The sequence below is a fragment of the Balaenoptera borealis genome (assembly GCF_965194805.1).
Source record: "Balaenoptera borealis genome assembly, chromosome: 18".
NCBI classification, from domain to species: Eukaryota; Metazoa; Chordata; class Mammalia; order Artiodactyla; family Balaenopteridae; genus Balaenoptera; species Balaenoptera borealis.
The window spans coordinates 23942992-23962758 of record NC_138877.1 but is presented as its reverse complement, the minus strand read 5'-3'; the positions used below and the strand labels follow the sequence as shown (position 1 = coordinate 23962758).

The 19767-nt window shown below is 34.8% G+C and overlaps 1 protein-coding gene across 16 annotated transcripts in view; it reads right to left on the bottom strand.

Moving 5' to 3' along the window:
- Positions 1-1330: 1330 nt before the first annotated feature.
- Positions 1331-19767, bottom strand: part of CCDC122 (coiled-coil domain containing 122) — a 34853-nt gene continuing 16416 nt past the window's right edge. For all 16 annotated transcript variants that reach the window (XM_082365687.1, XM_082365686.1, XM_082365694.1 and 13 more), the window contains 3 exons: positions 16957-17355; positions 16083-16199; positions 1331-2275 (listed from right to left, as the gene is read on the bottom strand). In XM_082365687.1, coding sequence (XP_082221813.1) covers positions 2126-2275; positions 16083-16199; positions 16957-17148 — 459 coding nt within the window. In that variant the 5' untranslated portion in view covers positions 17149-17355 and the 3' untranslated portion in view covers positions 1331-2125. The remainder of the gene's footprint in view (positions 2276-16082; positions 16200-16956; positions 17356-19767) is intronic.

Here is a 19767-nt window from a genome sequence, read left to right as displayed (position 1 = left end):
TCCATTTACCTACCAAAGGTCATCTTGGTTGCTTCCAAGTTTTGACAATTATGAAAAAAGCTGCTATAATCATCTGTGTTTTTGTGTGGACATCAGTTTTCTACTCCTTTGGATAAATACCAAGGAGTGTGACTGCAGGACCATATGTTAAGTGTACATTTAGTTTTGTAAGAAACTACCAAACTATCTTCTAAAATGGTTGTACCATTTTGCATTCCCAGCAGCAATGAATGGGAGGGTTTCTGTTGCTCCACATTCTCATCAGCATTTGGTGTTGTCAGTGTTACAGATTCTGGCCATTCTAATAGGTGTGTAGTGGTATCTCATTGTTTTAATTCTCATTTCCCTGATGACATACCATGTGGAGCATATTTTCATATGCTTATTTGCCATCTGTGTGTCTTCTTTGGTGAGGTGTCTGTTAGGTCTTTGGCCCATTTTTTAAACTGGTTATTTGTTTTCTTATTGTTGAGTTTTAAGAGTTTATTTTATATTTTGAATAACAGTTCTTTATCAGGTTTGCCTTTTGCAAATATTTTCTTTCAGTCTATAGCTTGTCTTATCATTCTCTTGACAGTGTCTATTACAGAGCAGACATTTTTAATTTTAATGAAGTCTAGCTTATCAATTATTTCTTTCATGGGTTGTGCCTTCGGTGTTGTATCTAAAAACGACATCACCATACTGATGGTTAGCTAGGCTTTCTCCTATGTTATCTTCTAGCAGTTTTATAATTTTGCATTTTACATTTATGTCTGTGATCTACTAACTCTAACCCTAACCCTAATCCTAAAAAAAAGCAGAAAGAAAGAAAATAACCTAGTTCTGAGTCATGGACCAATGCTGATTGTGTTACAGCATAAGCCACTTGAAGTGTTAGCCATAATAAGCCATGCAAATTCCTAATAGGACTACTAACATTAGGCAAACAAGATTATCAGGTTTTATGTCAGCTGTATTCTTTTTCTGGAAGGTTGCCTATCTCCACTTCATTTAGTTGTTTTTCTGGGGTTTTATCTTGTTCCTTCATCTGGTATATAGCCCTCTGCCTTTTCATCTTGTCTGTCTTTCTGTGAATGTGGTTTTTGTTCCACAGGCTGCAGGATTGTAGTTTTTCTTGCTTCTGCTGTCTGCCCTCTGGTGGTTGAGGCTCTGTCAGCTATACTCTTAACGAATCTTATGCACATAGAAAGGTGAGGAGAAAATGGACCTAAGATACCTTTTTGATGTTATTGCTTTGAACTCATTAAATCCTAAAACTGAATATTTAAAAACCATATCTTCAATAATTAATGTTTTATTTCTGCTTCTAAAAATTTGACGCAATGGAGCCACAAGAAGGAGTGCTTTTATTCTAAAAGGCACAAGTTTGTTGCTGTGGACATAGTATATGACTTTCAATGAGAAAAAATATATGTTAGTCTACATTGGTTAACATTAAGAGCTGGTATGTTTGCCTTACATGATGTTATAAATTCAATTTAGCTATAGAATAGTAAGAAAGAACATACAGACAGAAAAGTGAACAAAAAATTGTATACATTGCAACACTCTAAAAATATGTTATCCAACAGCAAAGAAAAATGATTGTTACCTTCTGGATAAAAGAGAAAAATTAAGTAAATATCTGAAGCCTTGAACACATAACAACCTTATTATAAATGTCAACATTTATGGACTGCTTTGAAGCCAGGGATAAAAAAGCAGGTAGTTTGAAACAGACAACCATTTAAAATATCTTAATAATTTAAATCATTGTAACTTCAAATGCTTCTTTTCTTCTAAATTTTTGCTTCATGTGCTAGTGAAGGCAACATGTTTATAAACAGGCATTCATGAGTACAATATATCTTATACACTCAAAATATTCATACAGAGTCTTTCACTATTCTTCTGTGAGCCTTCCTATTGTCTCTCTATTGCTATCAATTATCGGGTTGGAAGGCATTTCAGCAAACAGATGACTGATTCAAAGAAAAGAAAACATATCTGTCATTAAGAGAGCCCTCTGATAGTGGATGTCAGCTGTTAAGACCCAAAGGATTTTCTCACCTTTCTATCCTGTAATTTTTGTGGCATAGTCTGTGCTCAGCATTACCCTATACTACATTACCATATGGCCATGTTAATCTTTCGTTCCAATGCATTTTCTCAGTTCAGCTGCAGTTTTTTCCAGCTGTTGAATGTTCCATTGCCATTGTCTTCTCTTTGACTGAAGCTTGTTCACCTGACAGTGCAAACGCTTAAGAATTGCACCGTATCTCTTATGTTGTACCTATTAAAAGAAGAGCACACGTCAATGGGCCTTGAGAAGGAAAAATAGTAAACAGCCATAAAGGATATTTTGACTACTCTAAAGAGGAAAGCACTTGATTAAAAATTACTTACTGTAAATAATAATGATAATAAAAATAAACAGTAATTATAAGTATTCAACACATTACATGCTAGATACTGTGATGAGAGCTTTTTACATATAATTAAATTCTCATAACACCTTATGATGTAAATATTATTATCCCCACTTTTGTATAAACTGAAGATCAAAGAGTTTAAGTAATGCACTCAAGGTTTCACAGCTAGCAAGTGATGGTGTTTGGGATTTGAACACAAGGGAAGCATCTGTGATGGAGGGCCTTCTACTTATCAAAGCAGGTTCTGGTTAAGAGAAATAGTTTCATCTCCTGTATCTAGTGGTTCACTGAAACATAGACCCATTGATCTAAAAGATCCAGGAGATCATGTAGGCCATTTCCCTGCCATTAAGTAGATCAGTATTTATGCTGAGACAGACAAGGCTACAGCGGAAGGCAGTGAGGCACAGTGGAAAGTGCATGGGTTAAGGCTGAATAATATTTCATTGTGTGTATACACCACAGTTTGTTTATCCATTCATCCATTGATGGACACCTGGGTTGTTCCTATTTTTAGCTATTGTGACTAACACTGCTATGAATATGGATATAAATATATCTTTGAGACTCTGCTTTCACTTCTTTTAGGTATATACCCAGAAGCAGAATTGCTGCATCATACAGTAATTCTATTTTTAATTTTTCGCTGAACTGCCATGCCGTTTTCTACTCTGGCTGCACGAGTTTACATTCTCACCAGCATGTGGGATGGTTCCAGTTCTTCACACACTGAAAGTATTTGATATTACCTGTCTTTTTGATCGTAATCATAGCCATCTTAGTGGGTGTGAAGTGGTACTTCCAGTGAGTGTGACAGTGGTATTGTAGTAAAACACCCACTTTAAAATGAACTGATTGAATAATAGAATAGTGGGGCTGGGAAAGTTACTTCTTCATTCTCATGTCTATTTAAGAGAGCGCTCTAGTCAGTCAGGAAGGTGATTCTAGGTCAATACAAAGAAGAATCAATTTGTCAAAACACCAATTCACCAAATTTGTCAAAATAACCAATTTGCCAAAATAAGTTTATAGCTTAAGATGGCTGTAGGGAGACAAGACTCTGGGTTTCTGGGGCCTTAAGACTCTGTCCCCGACCTGTCTCCCCTTCTCTCTGTAACTCAGCTTTCCTTTTAACTGGGACCCTTTTTACTGGGACCCTCAGTACAGTTTCCCCTCTCTCTTTCCCAGCTCCTCCCTTAACTTGGAGCTTCTTCACCTTTATTATGCCATGGCTCATTTTGATAGTATATGAGGACTATGGACTTCTTCTTAGAGTGTTTTTAAATGCATAAAATAAAACATACATGATTACAAAAGAAACCAATTATATGGAAACACAGTTCTGCAGAGCATCAGGGGAACTAGGACAGAAACACTGTAAGCATTCCAAAATACTGATATAAAAACAAAGTTAAAACTTGTCAACTAACACTTCACATAAATTGCTATAAACTTTAAACATCCTTTTAAGTTTCCAGTTTTGTTAATTCTGCAAAGTCAGATAGTTCATTCAAATTGGTGAACTAGGCCTCCTGATATATTGGCAAAACAGAAAGTGACTTTAAAAGAATTATAAATAAATTAGTAAACAGAAACATCATATTAGATAATGAAACTATATTCAAAAGAATATTTTTAATATATCAAGTATATTCAAAGGGATATATATCAACTTATATGTATATATGTAATACATATCACTGCATATAATATTTATTAATATGTAATAAATATATCCATTGATATATCCAATAGCATACATTTATAGGGAGAATATAGTCACTGAATATGCTTATATACATGTTCATAGAATATACTAATAGAAATCAAATAACTAGAACAAAATTTTGGTTACTCCATAAATCTTATTAGCCTGCTTCTAAAATTATTCTTCAGCAGTGAAGCTGTGAAACTAATACACCATGGATCAGAGTAGAGACATGCAAAGTCCCCTCAGTGGGACTCTAGATCACCAGCCTCAGCTAGGTATCACAGGAGGTATTAATATAAACAGAAAGACTATATCATCAGAAGGGATTATGTGAAGAACGTAGCACAAAAATAGGCAAGTGAAGGAGGCATGTGTTGGTAGTTCCCATCCAGTGACTACCTGATAAGAATAACGCTGTTACGGAGATTGGCTCCTTGAGTGTCCAGAGCCAGAGGTCAAGAACACTCCAACTCAAATGACTGACTTGATTTCCATGCTCAGTAACCAGCTTTATGATAATTTGCCTTCCAGTGTAGTTTCCTTACAGGGAGAAGAAGCACTGATGACTGGTACGTTTTCTGACTTCCTTGAGAGTTTTGTTTATTATTGTAAATTAATAAACTGGCATTTGAGTTTTATACATCAGGTTCTTGTGAACTCTACTAGCACTTCTCCATGTCTACCCAACTCTGGGATACTTAAAATGTTAATTTTCTAAGCCCACAAGGCTAAAAGGAGGTTTTGGCCAAGAAGTGACTTCGTAAAGGTGAAGGTCACATTGTGAGCCTTCTTGAAGGCCAGCCAATTGTTCAGCCTCTATTGGTATAATTCTGCCTTTGGTATGTGTCAATATTCAAACTTGAATACCATTACACAGCTAAGGATGAAGTGGTTCTGGAGAGAATACAGCTTTTTTTGCCTCTAAGAAATGGAGGGGTTACTATTCTTATTTAGTTATTGTTACACTCAAGGCAGAAATAAGAATAATAATGAAGCAGGGGTGGTGCTCAGAAAACACAGTGGCAAAAAGAGTGGCCTCTTCATTCCCTTCACTCTAGACACACTTCACTTCTAGAATCTGAGTCCAAGTACGTTCTCATCCTAAGACTTTTGCACTTATTTTTTCCTTTGCCTGGAAAGCTATTCTTCAGATCTACATGACTAGCTCCTTCACTTCTTCACATTGTTTGTGTTTTGAAAGTGAAACCAACTCTGCATTCCTGAGATAAACTTTGCTTGGTCATGAGTTACTAACCTTTTTATACATACTAGAGAATGTCAATTTGAAAATATTTTGCATCAACGTTCATGAGGAACATTGGTCTGTAATTACTTTTCTGGTAATGTTCCTGTTCATTCTTTGTGTCAGGGTTATGCTGGCCTCCTAAAATAAGCTGGGAAGAGTTCCACCCTCCATTTTCTGAAAAAATTTGTATAGGCTGGGTATTATTTCTTCCTTAAATGTGTGATAGAATTTACCAGTGAAGCCATGTCAGTCTGAAGCTTTCCTTGTGGGGAGGGTTTTAATTATGAGTTCAATTTCATTGATTCCTACTTCACACCATTTATATAGCCTAATTTTAAATGGACCATAGGTCTAAACATAGAGGTAATTTCTTCCTGTGTTACTGATGGTATGTGCGCTTTTCAAGGAATTTGTCCATTTCATCTAAGTTGTTAAATTTATTGTTGTTTATAATAGGCCTTTATCATCCTTTTAAGTTTATAGGACCTAAGGTACTATCCCCACGATCCTCATGATTTTGATCAGTATTGTTATGGTTTATCAATTTTATTAGTCTTTTCAACTTTTGGCTTTGTTGATTTTCTCTGATTTTCCATTTTCTATTTCACTGATTTCTACTATTTATTATATCATTTCTTCCTATTTGCTATTGGCTGAATTTATTCTTATTTTTCTAGTCTCTTAAGATGGAAGCTTAGATAATTGCTTTTAAACCTTTTTTCTCTTCTAATATGCACATTTAAAGCTGTAAATTTTCCTCTAAATACTGCTCTAGCTATACCCTATGGTTTTTTATATGCTGTGTTTTCATTATCATTCAATTTCAAATATTTTCTAATAATTCTCATGATTTCTTCTTTTTTTGTGATTTCTTCTTTGACTCATGGATTATTTATAATTGTGATGCTCAATTTCAAAATGTTTATGTATTTTCTAGCTTTCTTATTGTTACTGATTTCTAATTAAATTCTGCTGTTATCAAAGAATACCAAATTCTTTGAAATTTATCATCCAGTGTATTGTCTATCTTGGTGAATGTTCCATGTGCATTTGAAAATAAAGTATAATCAACAGTTATTAAGTGGAGTATTTTATATATGGTAATTAGGTTTAGTTGGTAGATAAGTTGTTCAAATGTTCTATATGCTTGCTTACTGATTTTGCGTATTGTTCTATCAACTATTCAAAAAAGTTGTTAAGCTCTCCAATATGATTGTAGATTTGTGTCTTTTTCTTTATAATTTTGTCAGTTTTTGCTTATGTATTTTGAAGCTTTATGATTAGGTAAATACACATTTAGTATTATTATTTGTTTCTGGTGAATTGACTGGCCCTCTTCAACTTTGATGGTAGTCCATATCTTAAAATCTACTTGATATTAATACAGCCACGACCAGCTTTCTAAAGATTGATGTCTTCATAGTTTATCTTTTTCTATCTTTCAAACTGTCTGTGTCTTTATATTCAAAGTGCATCTCTTGTGAAAAAGTTATGTTCACAAATTGTTTTCTCAATCCAATCTGATCATTTTTATCTTTTAATTGGAGTGTTTAGTCCATTTACATTTGATGTAACCACTGATATGTTTGGGTTTAAGTCTACCATTTCAGTATTTTTGTTCTATTAGTCTCCTTTGCCTTTTTTATTTATTTCTTTTCTGTCTACACTCAGAGTGGATCACAGACCTAAATATAGAATGCAAAACTATAGAACTCCTAGAAGATAACACGGGAGAAAGCCTAGATGACCTTGGGTTTGGTGACGTCTTTTTACATACAACACTAAAGGCACAATCCATGAAAGAAATAATTGATAAGCTGGACCTCAAAAAAATTAAACCTTCTGCTCTGTAAAAGACACTGTCAAGAAAATAAGACAAGCCAGAGACTGGGAGAAAATATTTGCAAAAGACACATCTGATAAAGAACTGTTATTCAAAATATACAACAAACTCTTAAAATGCAACAATAAGAAAACAAATAACCAGATTAAAAAGTAGGTCAGAAACCTGAACAGACACCACACCAAAGAAGATATACAAATGGCAAATAAGCACATGAAAACATGTCCCACATGAAATGTCATCAGGGAAATGAGAATTAAAACAACAAGATACCACTACACACCTATTAGAATGACCAAAATCTGCAACACTGACGGCACCAAATGCTGGTGAGGATGTGGAGCAAGAGGAACTCTCTCATTCATTGCTGGTGGGAATGCAAAATGGTACAGCCACTTTGGAAGACAGTTTGGTGGTTTCTTACAAAACTAAACATACTCTACCACATGATCCAGCAATCACACCCTTTGGCATTTACCCAAAGGAGTTGAAAACTGATATCCACACAAAAATACAGATGTTTTTATAGCAGCTTTATTCATAATTGCCAAAACTTGGAAGCAATCAAGATGTCCCTCAGTAGGTGAAAGAATAAACTGTTGTACATCCAGACAACAGATATTATTTAGCACTAAAAAGATAAATAAATAAAACAAAAAATGAGCTATCAAGCCATGAAATGTCACAAGGAACCTTAAATGCATATTACTAAGTGGAAGAAGCCAATCTGAAAAGGCCACAAACTGTATGATTCTAACTATACAATATTCTGGAAAAGGTAAAACCATGGAGACAGTAAAAAGAACTGTGGCTGACAGAGGTTGGGGGAGGGAGGGATGAATACATAGAGCAAAGAGGATTTTTAGGACAGTGATACTTTTTTTTTTTAATTAGTTATCTATTTTATACATATTAGTGTATATATGTCAATCCCAATCTCCCAATTCATCCCACCACCACCACCCCCCTGAAACTCTTCCGTATGATATTATAATGGTGGATACATGTCATTATACATCTGTCAAAATTCATATAAGGTACAAAACCAAGAGTAAACCCTAATGTAAACTATGAACTCTGGGTGATAATGATGTGTCAACATAGGTTTATCAGTTGTAACAAATGTACCACCCTGGTGGGAGTTGTTGATAGCTTGGGAGGCTGCCAGGGGGCAGAGAGTATGAGGGAACACTGTACCTTCTGCTCAATTTTGCTGTGAACCTAAAACTGCTCTGAAAAAATAAAGTCTATTAAAAAAATCAATAACCATCACTGTTCTTGTATATTTAATGTGACTTTTTTTCTGGCTGCTTTTAAGATTTTTTTTCTTTGTACTTGGTTTTCAGTAGCTTGACTATAATTTCCTTAGATACAGTTTTCTTTGTATTTATCCTGCTTTGGGTTTGATAAATTTCTTGAATCTATGAGTTATTTTTTTAGTCAAGTTTGGAAAGTTGTTGGCCAGTATTTCTTAATATTTCTGTTCCTTTTTCTCTCTCTCTCCTCATCTCCTGGAACTCTAATTACCCATATGTCACATTGTTTAACATGGTCTCATAAGTCACTAAGGCTCTATGCATTTTGTTCAATTTTTTTTCTTTTTCTCTGTATGCTTGCTTTGATGACTTCTACTGATCTGTCTTCAAGTTTAAGAAAGATCTTGCTTCTGTTGTGTCTAACCTGCTATTAATTACACCCAATAAATTTTTTCAACTTTTTCTTCAGTTCTAAGATTTCCATTTGGTTCTTTTATATGATTAATATTCTTTCTCTTTACCCATTACTGTGTATCCATCTTTCATGTAGAGCAGGGGTCCCCAACCCCGGGGCCGTGGACCAGTACTGGTCTGAGGCCTGTTAGGAACCAGGCCGCACAGCAGGAGGTGAGTGGTAGGCGAGTGAGCAAAGCTTCATCTGCCGCTCCCCATCGCTCGTGTTACCGCCTGGACCATATACTCCCCCCATCCCTGTCCGTGGAAAAATAGTCTGCCACGAAACTGGTCCCTGGTGCCAAAAAGGTTGGGGACTGCTGCTGTAGAATATTTAACATATTTAATCATAATTTTCCGTCCTTGCCGAACAACTGCTGAGTCAACTGTGACTGTTTTTCTTGATTAATTATCCTCTTAATTATTGGTAATACTTCTCTATTTGTTTACATGTGTAAGAATGCTTTTTATTAACTGAACAGTGTACATATATTATAAACTCTGGATTATGTTACTTTCTTCTGAAAAGTTTTGAATTTTGTTCTAACAGTCAGTTAAGTTACTGGTGGATCATCTTGAACTTGTGAGACCTTATTTTATACTTTTGCTAGAGAGTGTCCATTTCAGTTTTGTTCTTAGATCTAGGCCTTGTCTTTAGTCTAGTTTTGCGTTAGTTCTTAGTTCTGAGTATGGTCTTTACTCCTAAAGTGTGGCAGTAGTAGCAGTGGGCAGATGCTAAAATCTCAGGTCAGTTCTTCAGCATTGTAGCTGTTTTTCCCCACTGTGATACTTGAAATTTTACCCCCGCCCCCAATGCAACTGCAGTTCAAGTTAAAGCCAAGGATTTGAAAGGAGATAATACAGAAGTTTGGGGCTCCAAATAAGGCCAAATTTAATATTTACTCAATCAACCTCATGATGAGGGGTAGGAATACCTAAAACAGTATAAAATGATTTCAAACATAAGTTATTATTATTATTTGTGGTGATAATTATTAAGAGAACATATTAAATATTAGTAAGATCATGGAACTTATCTTACGACCCAGTAATTCTACTTCTTGATACAAAGGGTGTGTGTACTATGTTCACTACAACGTTACTTTTAATAGTGAAACGCTGGAAATAATGTCTATCAGTTGTGGCATGTTTATATAAATTAAGGTATAGTCATACTGTGAGATATTTTGCAGCAGTTAAAAAGAATAATGTAGGCCCATAGGTACTAATATGAAAAAAAACTGTGATATAGGTTATTGAGTAAGTAAAGTAGTTGCAAAATTATATGTATGGTACTTTATGTAATCTTCCCCTATGCATAGATGTGTGTACATGCACATGTATATATATACATATATACATACATACTCATGCTTAACCAAGTGCACACACCAAACAGCGGTTGCCATTAGGAAGAGGTGAGTGTGATAAGAGAGCAGTGTAATGGCAGGCAGTGGTCAAAGGAACTTTAGCCTTCCCTCTAAAATTTTAATCTTTTCCACAGAGAATATATTTCCACAGAAGTGAAAACCATTTTTTAAAAAGATTGGGAGTAGAGTCCAAAAGACATGGACTCATATTCTATTCTGTCCCTTATCACTAGCTATATAACCTTGTACAAGTTATTTAAATTTTCTGAAATTCTGTAAAATATGTTACTGTGAGAATTTAAATGGGATAGCCTACACAAAGTGCTTGAAAAATACCAGGCACTCAATAAACAACAATAGATTTAATAATACTGAACATTTCTTCTTGTACCTTTTGTAAGATAGAATAATTTGTTACCATGTTATCTAGCTATCTGAATCATTCTTACCCTGCTTTTAGTTTACCTTTTTACCTTTGCTTCTTTGGGTTTTTCATGTAGGACCGGCTTTCTAGTTGTGTAATCATTTCTGTGGCTGACCTCAGTAAATGAATGGATTAGTTAATTGTGTAACCTGCATGTTGCATTGTAACAAGTGAAACATATTTTGTTCCTGACCCCTAGTAGCTCCGAAAGCACTCTAAATTTTTCCCTGTCCTTTAAATTTGGAGCTCAAATTGAACAAAATTTAGGCAAGAGCAACCGTTAATAAATCTTAAAATGCTTTACACAATACCTGTTATCACAAAATGTTACTTGCAGCACTCATCATTTGCTAAAAACTTCTTAACTGCTCTAGTTTCCCTTCCCTGAAAACTCTTGGATTTGGCAAATAACATGGTTTTAAAAATGACTGTTGCTTAATGCTTTGTATTTGAAGCTTTGTGCTTGTATGCTTTGTATTTTGCTTCCCCACTTTTTTTCGTCAGTGACTCATAACTTATCTTTATTTTCCTCTCTATAGTTCCTTTCTTCTAAAATATATATAAAGACAGACAAGAGACAGGGGAAAAAGGCATTTTGGGGTAATTATTTTGAAATACTTCTTTCATTCAGATATGGCCTAAAATTACCAAAAACATTCATTTGACTAAAAAAAAAAAAGCATGTAAAATTCAAAAACCATTTTCAGTTTTTCTTAATCAAAAAATGTAAAAAGCAATATTAATATCAAGATTAAACATGCAAAGCACAAAATATTGAAAGAATTAAACATTAGAACAAAAGAATACTATAATCCAGGCAAAAGATGACCATGAACTGTACCAAGGCCATGGCTAAAAACATCCAGAAGGAATAGAAAAAAAAAAACAAGACTCAAAAAAGAAATAAGTAATAAAAATCTTCTGGTATTTGAATTTATACTCTTAAAAAACTAGTTGTTTTGAGAAAGAAGTTACTTGTGTCAATGATAAATTCTCATCAAGCAATAAATGAAATTGTTGGGAAAAAAATGCAGTGTTCTCAAGACAATGCTGTGGCTGTGGTATTTGTCCTTCAGTTTTATAGTTTATTACAGATAATCTCTAATTTCTTAGATTTTCATTTTTTCAACCATAACATTGTGATAGAATTGAGGACTACTTTTTAATGCATTAGAGTTAATAAAACTAAAATTAAAAAGCCTAAAAGGATCTTTAGTAACCCTATTATGAAAGCTTAAAAAAGAGCTTATTAAATTTCACGATAAGAAATATAATGATGAAAACATTAAAAACTGAAGTCTCAAGCTCAATGACATCTAAATCTATCATTAGTAGACATTTACATCACCCTTTACCACTAAAAATACCTATGTACACTTCTGCTTCTGTCAAAATAAAGTAGATGCATTTCATATACCTATTCCTCATGCTAAGTACAACTAAAATCCCTGGACACTGCATATAATATTAGCATAAGAAGCTTCTGAAAGGTGGAGAGAAGAAGGCAGACTGGCTGGAGACCTTAGGACCCTAGGAATGACTTGGTAATGAGTTCCCTGGGTTTTCATTTTGCCTCATATATCCCAGACTGGATATGGGGAAGACAGCAAGCTGGAAATGCCAATAGGTGCAGACAAAAACAAAACAAAACAAAACAAAACAAAAAAACTCCAAGAAAAGCCTGCTATCTAGCCAAAGGACCAGGAAAAAGGCAGACTCTGCAAGACTGAACACTTTTAGGTAGTAACTACTAAAGTCAAACACCACAGAGAAAACTATGGCCCCCCCCACCACCCACACTAGCAAAGTCTACACTTTCACCATTGCTGGGCTATTACAAGGTGCCCCGGTCCTCCTGCTGGGGCGGTGTCAGAGAAGGCTGACTGGGGAGGCAGGACTTTTCATTCCCTCTGGAAAGTAACAAACCACATCCTCTGGTGTGAGTGGAGCCCATCTGGGGAGGCTGGACTTCTACTCCCATCTAGTGGTAACAAGGCATTCTTCCCCCTCCTCACTGGGAGAATGTCAGAGGAGGCCTAGTGGAGAGTCAGGGCTTTTACCACCGCTCAGTGGTAGCGAGGCCACATCTACACGGGAGCAGTAAAGAGGTGCTCCTGCCCTTCCCAGCCACGGGCTTATCAACAGAAGCCTAGTGGGCAGCCAGAACTCCCACTTTTGACTAGCAGTAACAAGAAGCCCTTCTTCCCACCATGAGTGTCCATGGAGACTCTGAACTTCCAGTACTACCTGGAAGCAACAATGACCCAGAGTCTTAAAACATAATACCCAACATGTCCAGATCTCAATAGAAAATCTCTCATCAAAGCAAGAACCAGGAAGACCTCACACTGAGTAAGAAATAACAATCAACATGTGCCAACACCAAGAAAATGCAGAAGTTAGCATTATCTGACAAGCATTTTAAAGCCGATCATCATAAAAATGCTTCAATGAGTAATTATGAATTTCCTGAAACAAATGAAAATATAAAAAGTCTCAGCAAAGGAATAAAGGATACAAAGAACCAAATGGAAAAAACACAGTAACTGAAATAAAAAATTTCATGGGATGGTTCAATAGCAGAATGGAGGGGATAAAGGAAAGAATCAGTGAATGGAAGATAGAACTCAAAGGATTACTCAATCTGAAAAACTGAGAGACAAAAGACTGAAAAAAAGAAACGAAGAGGGCCTCAGGGACCTGTAGGGCTATATCAAAAAAAGACCTATGATTTGTGTCATCAGAGTCCTGGAAGGATAGGAGAAAAGAGGGCAGAACTGCAAAAGTATTCAAATAAATCAGAGTTGAAAATTTCTCTGATTTGGCAAAAGACATAAGCCTACAGAATCAAGAAGCTGAGAATTTTCCAGATAGTATAAATCCAAAGAAATTAGTTCCAAAACATATAACAGTAAAACTTCTGAAAACTAAAGACAGGAAGGCTTGAAAGCAGCAAGAAACAAATACCTTATCTGCAGAGAGAAAAACAATTCAAATGACAGTGGATTATCTGTTAGAAATCATAGAGACCAGAAAGAAGTGGCACAGCATTTTTCAACTGAAAAGAACTGTCAACCCAGAATTCTATATCGACCAAAATATCTTTCAGAGATGAAAGGGAAATGAAGACATTCTCAGATGAAAAAAAAGAAAAAACCCAGAGACTGCCACCAGCCGACTTCTCCTAAAAGAATGAATTTAGAAATTTTCTAAAGAGAAAGGAAATGACAAAAGAGGAAATCTTAGAACATCAGGAAGGAAGAAGAATATGGTGGAGTAAAAATATGGGTAAATACAATAGACAAATGGAGAGGGCATAGCTAAAGGGTATGGGGTTTCTTTTGAGGTGATGAAAATTTCTAAAATTGACTATGGTAATGGTTACAAATTATCTGTATTCATACTAAAACCCATTGAATTATGCAGTTTAAATGGGTGAATTGTATAGTATGTGAACTATATCTCAATAAAGCTGTTTTCAAAATCAGCATAGTGGTAGCCTGAGGAAAAGGGACAAGATAACTTTCTGGGCATGATGCAAAAGTTTTATATCTTGATCTAGGTCATGGTAACCCAGGTGTATGTATAAATTGTCAAAATTAATCAAGCTAAACCCTTATAAATAGTGTACCTACTCTTATGACAATTATACCTTAATAAAAATTACTAAGAATCTCAAATTTCTCTCCAAAATGCTTTTACCAATTTATACTCATACCAATAGTATTTTAGAATTCAGGTGGTCCACATCTTACAAATTCTAATATTGATAATTGACAGGCTAAATTTGGGGCCTTACTGTGGCTTTAATTATTAACCCCTTATGGTTAGCGAGGTTGTTCATCATTTCCATTGGGGTTTTTTTTTGATATTCATGTTTTGAAAGGTAAGACTTTTCATACCATTTTACCAATGTTCTATGGCTTGTTTGAAATTTTCTTATCTCTTAGTCACTTATGTATGTTACAAATACCCTCTCTCAAAATGAGTCTTGTCTTCTTTATTGTTATGCTGCATCTCAATAATCTAGAAATTTATGATACAGTCAAAAGTAACATTTAATCATGCAGTTTGCATATATGTCTGTGTATCTTTTAAAATAAATACTTCTGTAACACAAATGGTTAAGTTTGTCTCCTATATTGTCTTCAGTCCTTGTGGAAGCATGTGCATGTATGTGTTAAGAGGTAGGAATCTAATTTTATTTCAAAATTGTCTTTATTTTTTCATATGGCTAACTTGTTTGTACCATTTATGATGGATTATTTCTGGATTCTTTTTTTCTGTTTCATTAATCATTTTTTCTATTTCTATGCCACTTATATACTGTCTTACTATTATAGTTTTATAATAATCTTGATATCTAGAAGGGTAAAAAAATACCCATTTATTTAGATTGCCAGTAAAATATAAGATAAAATCATGGTGTTTCTTGAAGAGAATGTTTTGTAAAGGTGAGGGTTTTTGTCTTCAAATTCCTCAGGTTTTTTTATTGTGTCAATTAGTCACAAACAAGTTGAAAATATACATCTTTTTATTTTCCAAAGTAATTTTTAAGGGTGAAAATTATTTTTTGCCCTTAACAACATACACTTTTCCATTTCTGTTCTGCCCTCATCTAAACAATAATGACTATAGAGGTCTGCCAGTGGCACCTCAAATTTAGTCTCACTTTTAATTTTACATATCAGTTTGTTGTTTTTAATTGGACAGTTGAAAATTACAAATAGGAAGTCAGAGGGGTTTAGAATACCAATACTTCCATTGTCTTTACTCTACTTTGAAGAGTCTTTAATTTCTTTCTAGGAGTGGTCATATTTTTGACTGGGTAGCTTCTGCTTCCTTTTTTTTTTTATGTTTATAGCAACTTTATTCATAATGGCCTAAACCTGGAAGCAAGAAAGATGTCCTCTAGCAGGTGAATGGATAAACAGTGGTACATCTAGAGAATGGAATTATCACTCAGCTCACTATCAAGACATGAAAACACATGGAAGGATTTTAAATGCATGTTGCTAGGTGAAAGAAGCCAATCTGAAAAGGCCACATACAATATTAGCCTCTGATTTCTAGCCATTAATTGGGTACAAAATTGGTGGAATGCGACCTGGAAGAATTCTAGGCCAGATTTAAATAAGAATGAGTACTTGCTTTCTTTGAATGTATTAATATATCTGAGTATTTTTGAATGAGGGAGTCTCTATACTTATCTATTAATGGTTTAGACTTATCAACTGCTTTTTGTAGTTCTTTTTTGTTCGCTAGCTGTTTTGGGAATTGAGAGTAAACTATGGAAATTATGACTATAGTAAAAGTTTAAAAAATGATCCCATAAAACATTGAAATCCAGATAATTAAGACTTACCTCTATTTCTTTTCTTAATTTTTCATGTGTCTTTTTTTCTTCCTCAAGAAAACAAGTTTTTTCAATGATGGATTCTTTTACAGTTATAATTTTGTCCTTTAGGTTTGTAATGTCTTCCTGTATGTTTATAGAATTTAAAATATACACATCAAACAATGAATGGTCAATATAAATCCAAGATTTTCAGTGTTTCTGTAAGTTAAGAAAACTAGCCATCACATTTAATTTTGATAAATAGGATTAGAATATTACTTCTATAGGTACGAGGAACAAAGAATGGTTATTCAAACAAGCAAACCTTAGATTTGAAAATATAGAAGTAAAAACCAAATGAAAATAAGACATAAAGGAAAGTGGTAGTCACAGGGGCAATTGCCCAGCTACGATATAAAGGATATTTTTTAATTCTTTAGCAAGAAATAATAGATATTTTAAGTTTTTATCTCCCAATGTCTTCAAAGAATATTAAGAAAAAGATGCTTAGGGTATAATTATTAATTCATATTGTTTGTGTAACAGCATTAAGCACACTAAATTGATTTTAATTGGTCTGGATCCATTAGCCTGGAAGCTAGAGTTTCAACATCTTTGTGAGTCACACCTTCTGTAACAAATGGATTAATTGTTTACTGTGATTTTGTTTGACTATATATTTTTATTAATCCACAAGGGATTTGGGGATGTTTCCTTTATGGATTTGCACATATGGCATAGTTGTTACATAACTCATGCACTTATACAAGTTTTCAAATTTCTGAATCGAGTTAGAGCACCCATGGGTATTTTATTAAGTTAATGATAAGTTTATCACTTAGTAAGTGTACTTGCAATAAAAGGAATAATAGAAAACATTTTAATAAGTGGTATTTCAAACCTGTACTTGTTTCATCAGGTTTCCTTCTGGATTTTGGAGATCCTGCATAAGTTCCTCTTTCATTGTCTTTAGTTTTTTAACAAGGTCTCGTTTCTCATCGAGTTCAGTCATGAATGACCATTTGCTCTCTACCTCTCTCAAACTATCTTTATGTGCTTTTATTTTTGCATAGTATTCATTATATCTTATCATTTGTTCCTCAAAATCTTCTTGTGCTGCCTCTATGTCAAATTTAAGCTTCACATTTTCTGTATGTAAGGATTTGATTTGATTTTCCAGGTTTCCACACTGAAGTCTGGTATTCTGTATGGCAGCATCTTGCTGATAAATTTGCCTTTCTGTTTCTTTAGTTTCTTCAGAGACAGATGCTATTTGTGTTTTAAGCTCATGAAGTTCATTCTGTAAGATATTTCAACATTATTATTATTAGTTCATGATATTCAACATGAAAGAAAAGTCATTGTTTTGATCCATAGTGTGTGTAGAAAAATCACTTAACATAAAAAATATATATTTATCAGATATAGAAAAATTGATGCATAACAGGAGACATGTAATAAAGTAACAAAATTATTTTATAATCAGAGGGAGCCCAGGGTTATATATTTCTTATTTTTTAATGTTCATCTAATTTTAAATATTAAAATTTTATCCTTTGTCTTAACATTTTATATGTAAAAGATACTTTACAATCATTTTAATAATATATTTGTGGGCATTCAGAAGTACAAACTAAAGAAAAACTATATGATAAAAATGATAAAACCCTGACTTGAAAACACAAAAGATCTAGGTTCTAGTTTCCTTACTACTATTTACTAGTTGGGGTGATCATACATAGCAAACTTAATTACCCTATTCAAACGTCACTGTCTTCATTTGTAAGATGAGTTTAAAGGTATATTTAGCTTTGCCTCTCTGAGGCATTTGGCATTTCTAACCAGCACCTCCTTTTTAAAACCTACCAGCACTCTTCTCTGCTTCTCCTCAGATATCTCTGAGCATTGCTTTTCAATCTCGATGGTTCCTTCAAATACAGGTTTTCCTCAGGGTGCAGTCATCATAATTTCCTCCTCTCATTCTGTATATACTCCTTGGGTAATCTTATCCATACTTAGATTTTGAGATACATATATGCTAATGATTCACAGAATATAAGTGGCTGTTAAGTCCTATACCCAGCTGCCACTGGCCATCTCAAATTCATCGTGTCCAAAAATCAGACTAATCCTCCCCTCCCCGATCCCATCTTGCTCTCCCTTGTATCAGTCACTTATTGTCAGAACCACAAAACCTCGGTGACATATAACTAGTGTTTATTGCTCATGTGACGAGAAGCAACTGGGCTTGGCTAGGTGGTTCTGTTGACTTTGGTTGGATTTCCTCAAATGTCTGGAGGTTGGCTGGCTGTAAGATGATTTAGGTTGGCTTCAACTGGGCCAACCGGGGTGTCTTGGCTTTGCTTCACATGTATCTTATCCTCTAGTGGGCCAGGCCAGGCATGTCCTTCTCATGATGATAGCAGATGCAGAAGAATGGAAGCCCAATTATGGAACAACTTTTTCAAACTTCTGTTTGAATAACATCCCAGCTGGTCACATGATCAAATCTCAGTGGAGGGGTAGAAAGTATGTCCACCCATTATGGGAGGGCATTATAATGATAAATGGCAAAGGGTGTGGATATACACGAGGATGAAGATTTGGGACTAAAAATACAAATTACCACGCCCCTATGTTCCCAAACTTAGTTAATGGTATTCCTTTGGGAGTCATATTTAATTCCTCCCTTCTCTTTATATTTAACTATTCATCAAATTCTGTAGATCCTCCCACCAATACAACTGTAGGCCTTTATCCTTTTTCTTCTATCCAGTATGGTTGTCCTCTTTAAATGAATCTATAATTTGGGGAGGGAAGCACTTCACTAAAAAGGCAGACCCAGCCTATCCTTTTCTTGGCAGAGACAAGAGAGGGAAGTACAGTGAAAAATACATCGTGCTGATGAACTTCAATCTTTATCTCCAGCTCTAATATTTAAAATGCCCACTCGACAGTTCTATTTGGATATCTAATAGATGTCTCAACTACACAGGTTCAGGAAACAACTTTTAATTTGCACACCCAACATGCTCCTCTTCCAGCTTTCCTGATTTCCATAAACTGTACCACTTTCTACCTGGACACTTAAAAACCTAGTAGTCGTTCTTGATTCTTCCCTTTACCTTAACCCCCACAACCTATTTACCAACAAATCTTGATGGTTGGGCCTCCAAAATATATAAAATCCCAGCTCACTTCTGACCAGTCTTTGTAGCATAGTCCAGCTTCCAACTGGTCTCCCTGTTTCCATGCTTCCTCCTCTCCCCCAACTAGACTCCATTTCTCAGGCAGAAGAATCCTTTAAAAACATAAATCATATCATGCTACTTCCCTGCTCAAGATCCTCCAGTGGTTTTCCATTGCACTAATAATAAAACTCAAATTCTGTAATATGGCTTTTAAGGCCATACATGCTCTAATCCCTATCCACTTTGCCATCCCTCTCGTGTACTACTCTCCCCACTTCCAGCTTCCTTTTGTTTATGAAATACGCCTAGTTCCTTCTCTCCTAAGGGCATTTGTAATTGTTCCCTGCACCTTAGAATTCTCTATCCCTAGCTATTACCTGCTGGGGTCTTTGTCTTTCACAGTTCAGCTTTATTATTACTCCTCAGAACAGTCTTCCCTGAATCAAAATATAAATTAACTACCCACCTTCCTCCCCGTTATTCTCTACACATAATCCTGTCGTATTCCCTTTGTAACACCT